The sequence below is a fragment of the Trichoderma virens genome, assembly GCF_000170995.1.
Source record: "Trichoderma virens Gv29-8 chromosome Unknown TRIVIscaffold_1, whole genome shotgun sequence".
Taxonomy (NCBI): domain Eukaryota; kingdom Fungi; phylum Ascomycota; class Sordariomycetes; order Hypocreales; family Hypocreaceae; genus Trichoderma; species Trichoderma virens.
This window is the reverse complement of record NW_014013748.1, coordinates 103,284-115,667: the sequence shown is the minus strand read 5'-3', so window position 1 is coordinate 115,667 and position 12,384 is coordinate 103,284. Positions and strand designations below refer to the sequence as shown.

General features: G+C 46.8%; 5 protein-coding genes across 5 annotated transcripts; 3 read left to right on the top strand and 2 right to left on the bottom strand.

The window, feature by feature from the left end:
- Nucleotides 1–741: 741 nt before the first annotated feature.
- Nucleotides 742–2,239, bottom strand: TRIVIDRAFT_34630 (glycoside hydrolase family 88 protein; the record flags this gene model as incomplete). The annotated part of the gene is made up of 4 exons (XM_014106226.1): nucleotides 742–1,249; nucleotides 1,302–1,506; nucleotides 1,559–2,033; nucleotides 2,108–2,239. The coding sequence occupies 4 exons, from the start codon at nucleotides 2,237–2,239 to the stop codon at nucleotides 742–744; spliced, it is 1,320 nt and encodes a 439-aa protein (XP_013961701.1).
- A 677-nt stretch (nucleotides 2,240–2,916) lies between these two features.
- TRIVIDRAFT_33888 (uncharacterized protein) lies at nucleotides 2,917–4,812 on the top strand (the record flags this gene model as incomplete). Its single annotated transcript, XM_014105509.1, has 1 exon — nucleotides 2,917–4,812. The coding sequence occupies one exon, from the start codon at nucleotides 2,917–2,919 to the stop codon at nucleotides 4,810–4,812; it is 1,896 nt and encodes a 631-aa protein (XP_013960984.1).
- Nucleotides 4,813–6,029: 1,217 nt separating this feature from the next.
- Nucleotides 6,030–7,657, top strand: TRIVIDRAFT_33735 (uncharacterized protein; the record flags this gene model as incomplete). Its single annotated transcript, XM_014105508.1, has 2 exons — nucleotides 6,030–6,252; nucleotides 6,312–7,657. The coding sequence occupies 2 exons, from the start codon at nucleotides 6,030–6,032 to the stop codon at nucleotides 7,655–7,657; spliced, it is 1,569 nt and encodes a 522-aa protein (XP_013960983.1).
- A 546-nt stretch (nucleotides 7,658–8,203) lies between these two features.
- On the top strand, nucleotides 8,204–10,465 carry TRIVIDRAFT_33485 (uncharacterized protein; the record flags this gene model as incomplete). Its single annotated transcript, XM_014105507.1, has 7 exons — nucleotides 8,204–8,345; nucleotides 8,411–8,488; nucleotides 8,545–9,140; nucleotides 9,192–9,397; nucleotides 9,452–9,472; nucleotides 9,522–9,896; nucleotides 9,952–10,465. Coding segments are annotated over 7 exons (1,932 nt in total), but the record flags the coding sequence as incomplete, so codon positions are not given.
- A 937-nt stretch (nucleotides 10,466–11,402) lies between these two features.
- On the bottom strand, nucleotides 11,403–12,374 carry TRIVIDRAFT_187778 (uncharacterized protein; the record flags this gene model as incomplete). Its single annotated transcript, XM_014105506.1, has 2 exons — nucleotides 11,403–12,181; nucleotides 12,269–12,374. The coding sequence occupies 2 exons, from the start codon at nucleotides 12,372–12,374 to the stop codon at nucleotides 11,403–11,405; spliced, it is 885 nt and encodes a 294-aa protein (XP_013960981.1).
- Nucleotides 12,375–12,384: the final 10 nt, after the last annotated feature.

The window sequence follows — 12,384 nt, the reverse complement described above, 5'->3', positions numbered from 1 at the left end:
TTCGCCATCAGGGCTTTACCAGTGTAAGCCAATATTCCCACTATTTGCACACGCTATCTTTCGATACACAGATATTATCGTTCCAACCCGAAGTATGTTCCATCCTCTTACTCCTGCCTCCCTTAACCAAATGGCGGTCATATGTCGCCTTTATATCCAGAAATAGATCTTCATAACCTTATTGAAGACTACGCGCAGCAAATTCCGGCATGGGAACTTGCAAAAGTATGGAGTACACACTACTCACATTAGGCACCGCCAAATTACATGCACGATACGCAGCTCGGCTTGGAATTTTGTCCCCAATTCTGTCTCCGCACAGTCGGCAGACTAAACTGCATCATGCCGCCTCAAATAAACATACAATCGTAGACAAGTTAACTTTAGTTTACACTCTCTCCTGCTGTAATCCTACCGAGTCTATATTTTTGCTTTCGAGATAGAAATGGAAAGTGGCAATCCAGTACCCCGTACCTCGAATTTGAGGCTATTTAGCTACGTTGCAAGATACTAGGAGAATGCAGCCACAGTAGCTGGTACTAGAGTATAGTAGCGATAGTAGCGATAGTAGCGATAGTAATAGAGAGTCATGAAAGTAGTGGACAGCCACTCAACGAGCCATGTATTTACTTATATGGTGGTAATAAAGGGGATTTGCTCTGCATCTTGTTACGACGTCCACGTAAAATGACCAACTCAAGGCGATTAATATCCTCTTCATCGCAATAACGCCTACTTCTATTAGACCATGCCCATCCTTAGTAATTTGTTGCCAAACTCCAAGAAATAATAATCCGCATATACCAAACCGTGATCACTATATCTCACAAGAGCATATTCGTTATTATTCGCTGTGGCATGCTTCAAGATGCAATCAAACGTAACTCCCTCAGCTCTGATGTTAGATTCCTCATCGGCGACCAGTCGTGCTGGGTCTGTCGCTTGGCACATGTCTATGGTCTCACTTGCAATGCGTAACGCGTCATCCAGGTATTTTGATCCCTCTCCCAGGATTTGATGCAAGAGAAGAAGGCCATTGGCAGCAATCATGCCGGCGGAAGAGTCGCGCAGTGGCTCTTCGCCAATGGGCGCATCGAAATCCCACAAAGGCACATAAGGATACTTATGCCTTGCGCCTCGTAGGCGCTGAAGAAAATGCTCTGATAGGCGAATCGCGGTTTCTAAGAAAACTTGGTTCTTTGTCCATATATAGGTTTGTGCAAAACCCAGTATTGTCCAGGCCTGACCTCTGTTGAAGAATCCGTTAGCATAATACCAATAGTTGTGGGCATGGTTCCTACCTTGACCAGGTCGAATCGTCGCTGTAGCCTTGATGAGTATGCTTTGTCTTCAGAGATCCATCACGAGGATCGACATTAACTACATGCCATGTGGAGTCATCTTCTCGGATCAAATTTCGTCGAACAAAATCGGCATGGTTTGTAGCAATGTCAATTAGACGCTGGTCTGACGTCTGATGTCCTGCGTAGAATAAAAGATCCATATCTGTCTCCAATTAGCCCACAATGATTCATCCAGCTTATTACATTTGACTTACTGCACATGCTGTCCACAATGACAAGGAAATTGGTCTCCTTGTCAGTAATGGAGTATCTTTTGCTGAAAGATTTGTCCCAACTTCTGACAGCTTTCATTCTCTCATCATAACGGGATGCCAAATTCTTGGCAGCCGTTATTAAAGAAGCAAGGCTCTCCTTGTTCCCAGTCAGCTCCCAATCCTGCCGTAAAGCAGGCTGGGTGATGAAACCAAGGTCGTGGGTGTTAGTTCTCATGGCCATCTGGTGAAGAGGAGCCGACCAAGCCCGGCACAATTTGAGTAACTCAGCATGAAAGGTAGAGCGGTCTACTCCCGTTAATGGCATGTACATGGGATACTTGACGCATCTCTCCAGAATGCTGTATAAATTCCCCGGGAAGAAGCCGCACGTCCAAAAATTGACTTCCTTTGTGTTGTACTGCCCTGGTGTCTGACCATCTTCTGGCGCCCACTCAGGGTACTCAGCAGGCGCTTCCTGGTTATATTGTTAGAGCTTCTTCTTCCTCAATCCACCGTGAGAGTACTATGGAAATTCTGTGAAAAGCTTACACCGTCCTCCAATAGCTGCGATGCAACTTTCCATAATTTTGCGCCAATATCTTCAGAATACAATCCAGAAAGTTGTGTTGCTAGTTGACGAAGAGGAGATATCTTGCTGATATTCGGTTTTGAATCATCCATTGACAATACAGAGGGTGAAGTGGGTAGACTGTCTTGGCTATCACGACGCGACAGACCACCTCGCGGGCTGCCTCGTGAAGAGTCTGTTGACGAAGCCATATTTGTCACAACGATGCAGATTCCTAACGATGTTCTTTTTTGTAAAGTATCAATTGAGAAAGCAAGAATATATCAATCTGACCGAGGAGAAGTTTAAGTGTGGAATATGCAGCTCATCCTCGACAAGTTGGTATCTCAATACAGCTCGAGGTGGGCCCGAGGGCTCATCACTTTCCTAGCTGAAATACCGCGGATGAATCACCAAGGCCAGGCTCGTTACGCTGATCGCTTATTCTGCGTGTTGTCAGCACTGGCACTTGGGACGCATCTTCGTTCTCGATTACTCCGGCTTTCCGTCGCGGATTTGTTCCCCGACACTTGGCCCGACGCGCCGATGATGGTTCCATTCTGCTAACACGGCCTAGTGCCGGGGAGACTGGGCACCGGCCGCCACCTTGCTGTGAGGTCTCCGGTGAAATCGTTCTGTGTACATGTATAATATTGCAAGGAGTAAAAACGGCAGGTGTCTCTCTCTAGGTGTCCTATAGATCACTTCACGAGACACCCTCAGAACAAGCTGCAACTAGATTTTTACGGCAGCTGCATTGTGACAGCATTCGAACCTATTAGCACAGACCATGTCAGCTCTCGTGGATGGAGATCCCAGATTCAATCCCCTTCATGGGAACCCATTCAAGACAAGAGATGACGTTGCCAATGCAGTTATTTCTCTGTTTGAACCTTTGCTACCTGCCTTCTCAGAAGGGAATGCTCGTGTTCAAATCGATGCATCCACATCTACATGGGACCGGGCAGCATGCGATTTAGAGGGCTACGCCAGACCTTTGTTCGGAATTGCGCCTCTGGTTGCTGGTGGAGGAAAATTCGATCATTGGGATAGATACAGAGAGGGACTCAAGAATGGCACAGATCCACAACATCCGGAGTATTGGGGACCCGTACCGTCCATGGACCAAAGGCACGTCGAGGCAGCTGCTCTCGCATATGCCATCTTGCTCGCCCCCGATCAGTATTGGAAGCCACTTGACGATGCAGTGAAGACCAATGTTAGTAAATGGCTTTTGCAGAGCCGGAGCGGAGAGCATGGATCGAATAACCATAAATATTTCCGAATAATGGTTGATCTTGCCTTGGAGAGTGTCGGTGTCGAAGTTGACACCGCCGGAACGAATGAGTACTTGGACGATATGGAAAGTCTCTACATATCAGATGGATGGTATCGTGATGGAGAAGACGAAGGTGATACGCGTCGCATTGATTACTATAATCCCTTTGCGATGCACTACTACGGGCTATTTTATGCCGTCCATCGGTCTTCAGATAAGGTACGTGGTGACCGGTTTAAAGAGAGAGCGCGAGAATTCGCTCCCGTTTTCATGCACTGGTTCTCAGACTCTGGTTCGAATGTCCCCTACGGCCGGAGTTTGTCATATAGACAATGCGTTGCCGCTTATTGGGGGTATTTGGCAGTGGCTGGTGTTGAGGCATTACCTTGGGGCGTCATCAAGGGCATATATTTACGCAATCTTCGATGGTGGGCAGCGCAGCCCGTCTCACGACGTGACGGTATCCTGACACTTGGCTACGCATACCCAAATCCATTCATGGCGGAGAGATATCTATCGACCGGTTCGCCATATTGGGCCATGAAAGCTTTCAGCCCATTGAGTTTGTCGGCAGATCATCCATTCTGGACAGCTGAAGAGCTTCCCATGCCTCCGCGTCCCTCAATAGCTACATTTCAAGTGCCAGGCCTTGCGTTCATGCATACGCCTGGCCATACGATCATGCTCAACTCTGGACCCGATTCAAATAAAGCTATGCGCTTTGTACCCGAGAAATATCTCAAATTTGCATATTCGACTCGGTACGGATTCTCGGTGGAGAGCGACAGCCGGGGATTTGAGGTCGGTGCCTTTGATAGCATGATCGCACTGAGCGACGATGGTATACACTATAGAGTTCGAGAACATTGTGAAACGGCTAGAATGGCTGGAAGCAAGATTTATTCGCTATGGCGTCCGTGGTCTGACGTTGTAGTTGAAACTTGGCTCATTCCATATCCGGACTGGCATGTCCGCATTCATCGCATTCAATCTCCACGAAGGCTTACAACTATTGAAGGTGGATTTGCAGCACCAAGAGTCGATTTCAACTCTGATGAGACTCACGAAGACAACGGCCTTGCTTATGTATTATCTACGACTGGCGACTTCAGTGGCATACTGGATGTCTCTTCATTGGCCAAGCGGGTTGGAAGGGTCACCAAACCTCACGGCAATACCAGTCTTATGTTCCCACGCACACTTGTTCCCCAACTCAAAGGGACAGTTGAGGCAAATGAGACCCAGATTTTTGCTTGCGCAGTTCTTGCAGGCCCAGATGGCATGGCAGTCAAAGAGCGTTGGTTACATCCACCACCAATTCCGACTCTCAACGACCTCGAGCGAATATTCCAAACTGAGGGAGTAGATATTGAGATTGTAAAGCATTATTCTCGTCAAGGGAAATAAGTCGAATGATAAAAAATATGGTCCTCTTTCGCTCATACAGTAAAGCGATGGAAATCACTCGAAACAAGAGTGTCAATTCCTCGTTGCAGAGGGCGGCTTCTTCGCTCAGCAGTAGATCAAAATAGAATACATAGAATAAATAAAACATATTGCCATTATAGCATAATTTCGAGTTATTTACTTAGTAGCCTATTCATCAAGTAAGTATTCGTACTCATACATACATGTACTTTCTGGCCTACCACCAAGCGTTGTTTCGAAGAAGCCTACCCTATAGAGTAGATCAAATCCAGAGCTTTGTACGCATTATTCAGAGCCGCCTTCAGTAATTATGATATCGAGCATAGATTCAATGAATTACTGTTATATTCTTAAGTTCCGGTCGATTCATTCATTTTATTAACCCGGGAATGTTCATTTCTGACTGATTACTGCTTTTCTCCCACAATTTCCCTTCATCAAAACATTATGGCCCTGGCAGAGAATTATCTCCTTCACATAGTTTTGGCCTAATGCACGTTCACTAACGAGATCTCAAATCTACAGCCTCTGTATTATAGTTGAATGAGCTGGATCCCTGAAGGCAAAATTACCTCTTCTTTATCCCGTTACAACTGAAGAATTTCCTTCATCTCAGCAGCCTTTCGCCACGCTAGTCTATTCTCGTGAATTGGGTCTCAGCTTCGGGTCTTCGGCATCGAATCCCTGCCATCGGACAGCCCCTCCGGTACATCGGCCTTGCACTACTCCGCACGCCGGAGTGCTTTGTCCACGAGGGATCTCACCTGGTCTACGCAAAGTACATGGACTAAAAATCGTATGGATAGTTACAGACAATGGCTCTAGTTACATGCTCCACTCCAGACTTTTCTTGGTCAAGATTTTACCCCATGGGGAAGATGGACACTTTCTCAAAGTTCATCCCGCATCCCCAGGATACACTTGTTTCTTTTCTGAGTGGCGGCAAGCGGGAGGAAGGTTTACCGATCAGCGTTATAAGGGAGGTTAGACGGTGAGTTGGTTTAGTTCGGCCCGTTTGGAAGCCTCGCCTACGTCCCATGTTGTGCTATTTGGTGTTGTCTACAAGACATTAATAGGAGACGAACTCCTTTGAGAATCTAGGGATGTTTTAACTCTCATGGGCTTTCTTGATTGATTCAAAGATCTCATCTATTGAATAACTCTAAGCAAGTCTTTGGCATCTGCCAGCTTGCGCAATGTTTAAAGTTCACAAGGCTTCTGTTCGCGGTGTTGAGGGCCACACCCTCCGGGAGACTGACAAGCGCGACCGCTTCTGGTGGCATTATCCTGGTCTCCGCAGTCTTAATTTCCTTCTACTCGGCTGCATTGTCTGTGATATGACCAATGGATACGATGGTTCTATGCTTAATGGTCTCCAATCACTCCCGTCATGGCAAGAGGCCTTAGGTCACCCAACAGGTACGAACAACATCGCCAATCCGGCGTGTACAAGTGTATAATTCTGATCAAAAATGCAGGTACTCGTCTCGGCACAATTTCAAATGGCACTAGATATGGACAACTTGCCGCTCTGCTTGTCGCTGCCCCCCTAATCCAATGGCTTGGGCCACGGCGTCCCATTACAATCGGCTCTCTTCTTCTGCTTATCGGAGTTGCCCTTCAGGCCAGCGCCCAGAACTACGCCATGTTTGTGTTCTCAAGAATCCTAATCGGCTTCGGAAATACGATCCAGAACACGGCATGTCCTATCTTGGCGTCGGAGCTTGCCCACCCATTTCAGAGGACACAGGTTATTGGTATCCAGAATACAACCGGCTCTCTAGGCCAAATTATGGCTGCGTGGATCACGTATGGTACTTCATTCATTGTTGGATCATGGTCATGGCGTCTTCCTTCACTGCTTCAGGCAACCTCGTCCTGTTTCCAGTTGATCATGTCTTTCTTCATGCCCGAGTCGCCCAGATGGCTTGTCTACCAAAACCGCAGCAAGGAGGCATACGAGATTTTAGCCAAGTATCATGCTGAAGGCGACGAGTCATCCCAGCTATTGCAATATGAGATGGCAGAAATCGAAGCGGCGATTGAAGCAGAGAAGTTGCAAGCATTGTCATCATGGATGGGATGGTTCAGAACAGCCGCTAACCGATATCGGCTCTTTATCATTGTTACCTCCGGTTTCATCATCCAGTGGTGTGGCAATGCTTTGCTGTCATACTATATTCACCTTGTCTTCAACTCCATTGGCATAACCAACAGCAAGCAGCAGCTTCTTCTCAATGGTGGCATCACTATCAACGGCTGGGTTTGGGGTAACCTGTTTTCGCTCTTCATCGACAAGATAGGCCGCCGCCCTATGTGGCTGATTGGTATGAGTGGAATGTTTGTCGCATTTTTGTTACTTACCGTTTTCACGGGAGTCAACACAGGCATCGATTACGAAAACCATGCTCTCGGCCGTGCCACCATATTCACTATTTTTCTCTTTGGCGTCTTTTATAAGATGCCTGGCTGTATGCTCAACTCGTACGTTGCTGAAGTGGCGCCGTTTGACCTGCGTGCCAAAGCGTTTGTCATTTCCAGCTTTGGAGACGCAGCAGCCAACATCTTTTCTGGGTATACGAATCCAATTGGACTCGCAGCGATAGGATGGAAGTACTACATTGTTTGGTGTTGTGTGCTTGTCAGTAACTTTTGCATCATATACTTCTTTTACCCTGAGACGAAGAATCTCTCTCTGGAGGAAGTTGCGCAACTCTTTGATGGCCCTAGCTCTGTCGAGGCTAAACTTCACGAAGGCACGGAGGAAGTTGAAGAGAAAAGAGGCGAGATTAACGAGGCTACGACGGCGGTTCATATTGGATGAGTGCTTGTAATTGATGTAATGTAATTTATGCTGCGGGAGCTGAAGGCTGTGCTTACCATCTTGACAAATGATGTTTAGTTAGCATATAGTTTTTGCGTATAACATATGAAGTTCCCTACCTTCAAATCGGAAATTGATTCTACTTTTCAATTTAAGTCGGCTGGAATTCCCCATGGTGTGTAGCAACCTCAGTGGTGGAAATTCCTCTAATAATAGACCCACTCAACAGCTGAAATTCGCCGCTATATAGTGGCCAAGTTGTGGTGGATGACACTATGTGCTAGTAACTATCTAGTAGTAATGGGTAGTAGTTTAGCAATATTTGAAGCCCCCGCAAACGGCTTACCAACTGGGGTAGACAGACCCTGCGTCACCCTGCGTCTTGGGGCGGCCAGGAACACGCGACGAGCTTGCAGAATAACGGTATCTGCATCTCTTCATGCCTTTGTGTGCAATCCATCGCGTCATCCCCTAGGCGTCATATAGTTGCTCTTAACAGTAACGTTTAAGAGCAGAGACTGTAAGATGAGCCAGGTTCCGCGAAATATGAGAAGCCCAGCACGGTCGGCCGGTGGAGAAGACGAAGGTTCGCCACACCCAGATGAGTTGCCTGCGTGCCTCTCATGCAGGAGAAGAAAGTCCAGATGCTCTCGCGAAAGGCCGAGCTGCGCACAATGTGTCAAGATAGGTAATACGACATCTGTGCCCATCACAGGCTCTTCCATGATACACGCTAACAATAAGGGCTCTCAGGCGCTGAATGTCAGTATGTTGTGAAGCAAAAGCCTGGCATCAAGGCTGGGGCAGTTGATAGTCTCAGTCGACGACTAGGTGGGCCACCACTTATCTAAATTCTATCTTAATGTACAGCCTACTCACGGAAGTAGAGATACTGGAGCAGATTATTCTAGATACTTCGGGCAACACAAAAGCAAGATTGGCTGCCTTGTTAAAAGGTGATCTTGAGAGACCCGGGGGGAGCGAATCCTCATCTACAGCGTCCCCTTCTATGCTGAGACAACAGCGGCCGTTTGATGCATCTCAGCGCGAAGGCGAAGATCCATCAGCCGACACTGTCTCTCAACTAGAGCATCATCGCAGGAAACGACAACGCACTGATGACGGACAAGAGCAGCACTGGAATATAAATGATGACTCTTGGATGGCCCCGTTACCACAATTCCCATTGTTGGAAGCAGTAGTGGAGGCCCATTTCCAAACAGTGCATCACTGGATACCCATCCTCCACGAAACAAGATTTCGAGCCAAGTTCAAAGATTCTTTCCAGAGGCAAAAGCTTACAATACTGCTTCATGCTTTACTTTCCGCGGCCATTAAATACGTCGATTTTACAGACTTTGGAATGAATATTCGGGATGTTACAAGACAGATTCGCATCTCCCGGAAAATCGTAATGGAGCACGCGATGGAATCTCTTTCCGTTGAGAACACCCAGGCTTTGGTAATAATTGCTTTTGACTACGTAGGCAACAACCTCTCCAAGCTTTTGAGTTGAGTACTAAAATTCATATAGATGGGAAGCGGTCACGTTAAAAAAGCGTGGCCTATTATTGGCTCGTTGACCAGAATTGTTGACTACCTACAGCTAACGGTAGAGCCAGACGAAGAATCACCGAAGCAGCCCTTACTAAGATCTTTAACTCTACTGGAAAAACCGCAGGACTGGACAGAATCTGAAGCACGTCGAAGACTCTTCTGGAGCGTCTTTCTGCTAGACAGGTAAATTAACTGTCACATATAATTCCAAAGCCAGACACTAATAAAATCCTTCAGAATCTGTTCTATCACTACTGGGTACGTGCTCATAATCATGATCTTGATGATTCCAGACTGAACTGTTCAGATGGCATACGAGTCTCACATCCGACGACGTTCATCGGCGCCTACCTTGTGGCGGGGCCATGTGGGCGAGGGCAGAGCCTGTTTCAACGCCCTATTTTGGGATATGGGACAAATCGACAGCCAAAATAGGCAACTCAATCTCGAATGCACCCACCATTTATCTATCACCAAAAGTGGCGATTGATCATCCCAGCCCGGGGTCCACCGGCGACATAGACGTCTCAAAACTTGGAGCCTTTGCATATTGTATCGAAGCTACGGAGAACCTCAGCCAGGTCATGTCCTTTTTCTTGCAACAGAGTGTTAACTTTGGTAACCGAGATGAGGTCAAGAACTGGTTAACACGATTCAAGGAACTTGACCTTCGTCTTGTCCAGTATGACCTCCTTCTATGTGTTTTATTATTCCCTACTAACTTGTTTCTTCATTAGCTGGAAAATGTTCTTGCCCAAGCAATGGCAAGACTCGAATGTTTCTCGAGATGTTTTAATACTGAAACTCGATCCAAACCTAACATTGGCCCATGTATCTCACAATACCTCAATGATACTCCTGCATCAACATATTGCTTATCCGCCTGCACGCTGGAAAAACGTGGTCAAGTTACCTAGCTCCTGCAGTGCCGAGACATGCCATCTTGCAGCTGTTGAAACGTCATCTATTGTACAAAAATATCTACAGTATATGGGCGGAATTGTCAACAGCCAATTTGCGTTTTGCGCTTTTGTTGCTGCCAGAGTTTTGCTCATTCACTGGCACTCTAGCGAAGCCCACGTTTTAGAGACTGAGTTTTTCAATCTCCTGAGGAGCCTGAAAGATATGTCGGACAAGTGGCACGGATACTACACGTTCGAGAGCACATTTGGCAGTGCTCCAGATCAACAACAACCCATAGACTTGGCTGGTAGATACGCGCAACAGCTCGAAAGTTTGCACTCCCGCTGTCTAAACGATGTAGCATTCTCAACAGCTGAACTCATAGAGACCCTATGCGATGCGAGCTTGTATGGTCTTATGGAAACATTGGTACAAAACACTGCAGTCATATCGCCCAGTTATACTGATTACAGGAATCACAACAACGGGCAAGCACATAGACGGTATTCGTCCGGGTTTGAAGCGTACCAGAGGGCCGGCGTTCCATCTCCCACAAGAGGGTATGATATGCGCGCCAACTGTCAGCAACACATATCTCCTATTCACACAAGACCCTCGGCCGCGTACGGAGTCCAAAAAGTTCGACCACCCCAGGACGGCATCAGTCCCCAATCTGGAGCGACGCAATCACCAGTAGCTACATCATCAGCTAATGCAAATATGGGGAGCCTGCACGACCCCTCTATCGCTTTGATAAACGATATGAATGCCGCCAACAGCTTTTCCCATAGCCAGCCAAACATGATAACCGAGGAAGACGAATTGACCAGTATGTCGAATGTGTTATTGGGAAATCAATTCTTGGAAATGGATCGTGTGATTTCGCTGCAGAGCACGGATTTCTTTGCCTTCGATTTGACAAGAGGAGCAGGTCTTTCAGGCTGACGCAAAACTAGAACTTACTTCTTTGTACATAAATTTGCATCCAAGACCAATTCATGAAGAAAGGGATATCCAATTGAAACATAAAGAATATACTAGTTGCCTAACAGCCTAGAATTCATCGTCCATAGCTGCCTTTTGCTTTGTGTGGCTGTCATGGTCTCGGCGAACATCTCATCACAAAGGCGTTTGCTCTTATAGACATGTTCAAACTATATTTCTTGAGGCAAATGATATAATGCATAGCAGATATTATGAAGAAACCCATTTTCTTCATGTTCGTAAAACGGTTGTAGCTTAACCTCCACCACATCCACCTAAAGTCGGCGTTACAAAGTAGACGCTAATAACATATCCGAAAGGTACACCTAAGTCCTGCATGATCGCTCCAGCTGATTTCATCATTCTCCTTGCCAGGTTTTGGTAGCGTAATAGTACCAGGACGAAGAATATCCATTTTTAGGGTTTCCAATCCCCCCGTCATTGCAACCCTGTCCAGCCTTCCAGGCCGCTGGCGATCCCAGCGCTTATCCTTTGCATTTCCCCAGGTCGAGCCCCCATACCTTGCTATGTTATCGCCATGTAACTGGACCCATGCATCTGTTAATTTGTTCTTTGCAATGAGTTCCTGATCCTCTGGGCTGATAGCATTGAAGTCCCCAGCAGCAAGACCTAAACCGCCTTGTCCTTCCTCTGTTTGATATATATCCTCGTGCAATATACTTGCCACAATCGCCATCTGCTCTTTCCGATAATGCAGTGTCGAGCTCAGAGAGTCAAGATGCACATTGATAAGACGTAGACACCGCCAACCATCATCACAGCTAGATAATGGTAAAAACACTTCCGTGGAGAGAGCTTCTCTTCCATAATGGCTCGGGAATTTATGTCGAGTGACAGGACCAACTAATTTATTACCTGGAGTATTACGGCATGTAAAACTTGCCTTGGACAGTAATGTAATAGTTGTGAACGGCACATCATCAAAGGCTGTCTTATCCTCAGCGTCGGTAATGAAATATCCGTCTCTGATGCGTGTGTCACGCAGCAGGTGGGCGTAGGCGTCGTAATTCACTTCCTGTAGGAAGATAACATCGCTTGCATCGGTTTGTAAAAGACGATCTATAATTGCTGAGGCGCGAGCGATTGGGCGGGGTAAGAAGGCGTTGATATTCCAAGTTGACAGACAAAGTGTGGTAACGTTGGTACATTGGCCAACGTTGTATACTGTTGGAAGACGCAACGGAATGGGTGCCCAGCATCGAGTGGAGGGCCTGAAGCTGCTGAGCAGGCGCGATATTCGCGGTACAGTCATTACTGAATCC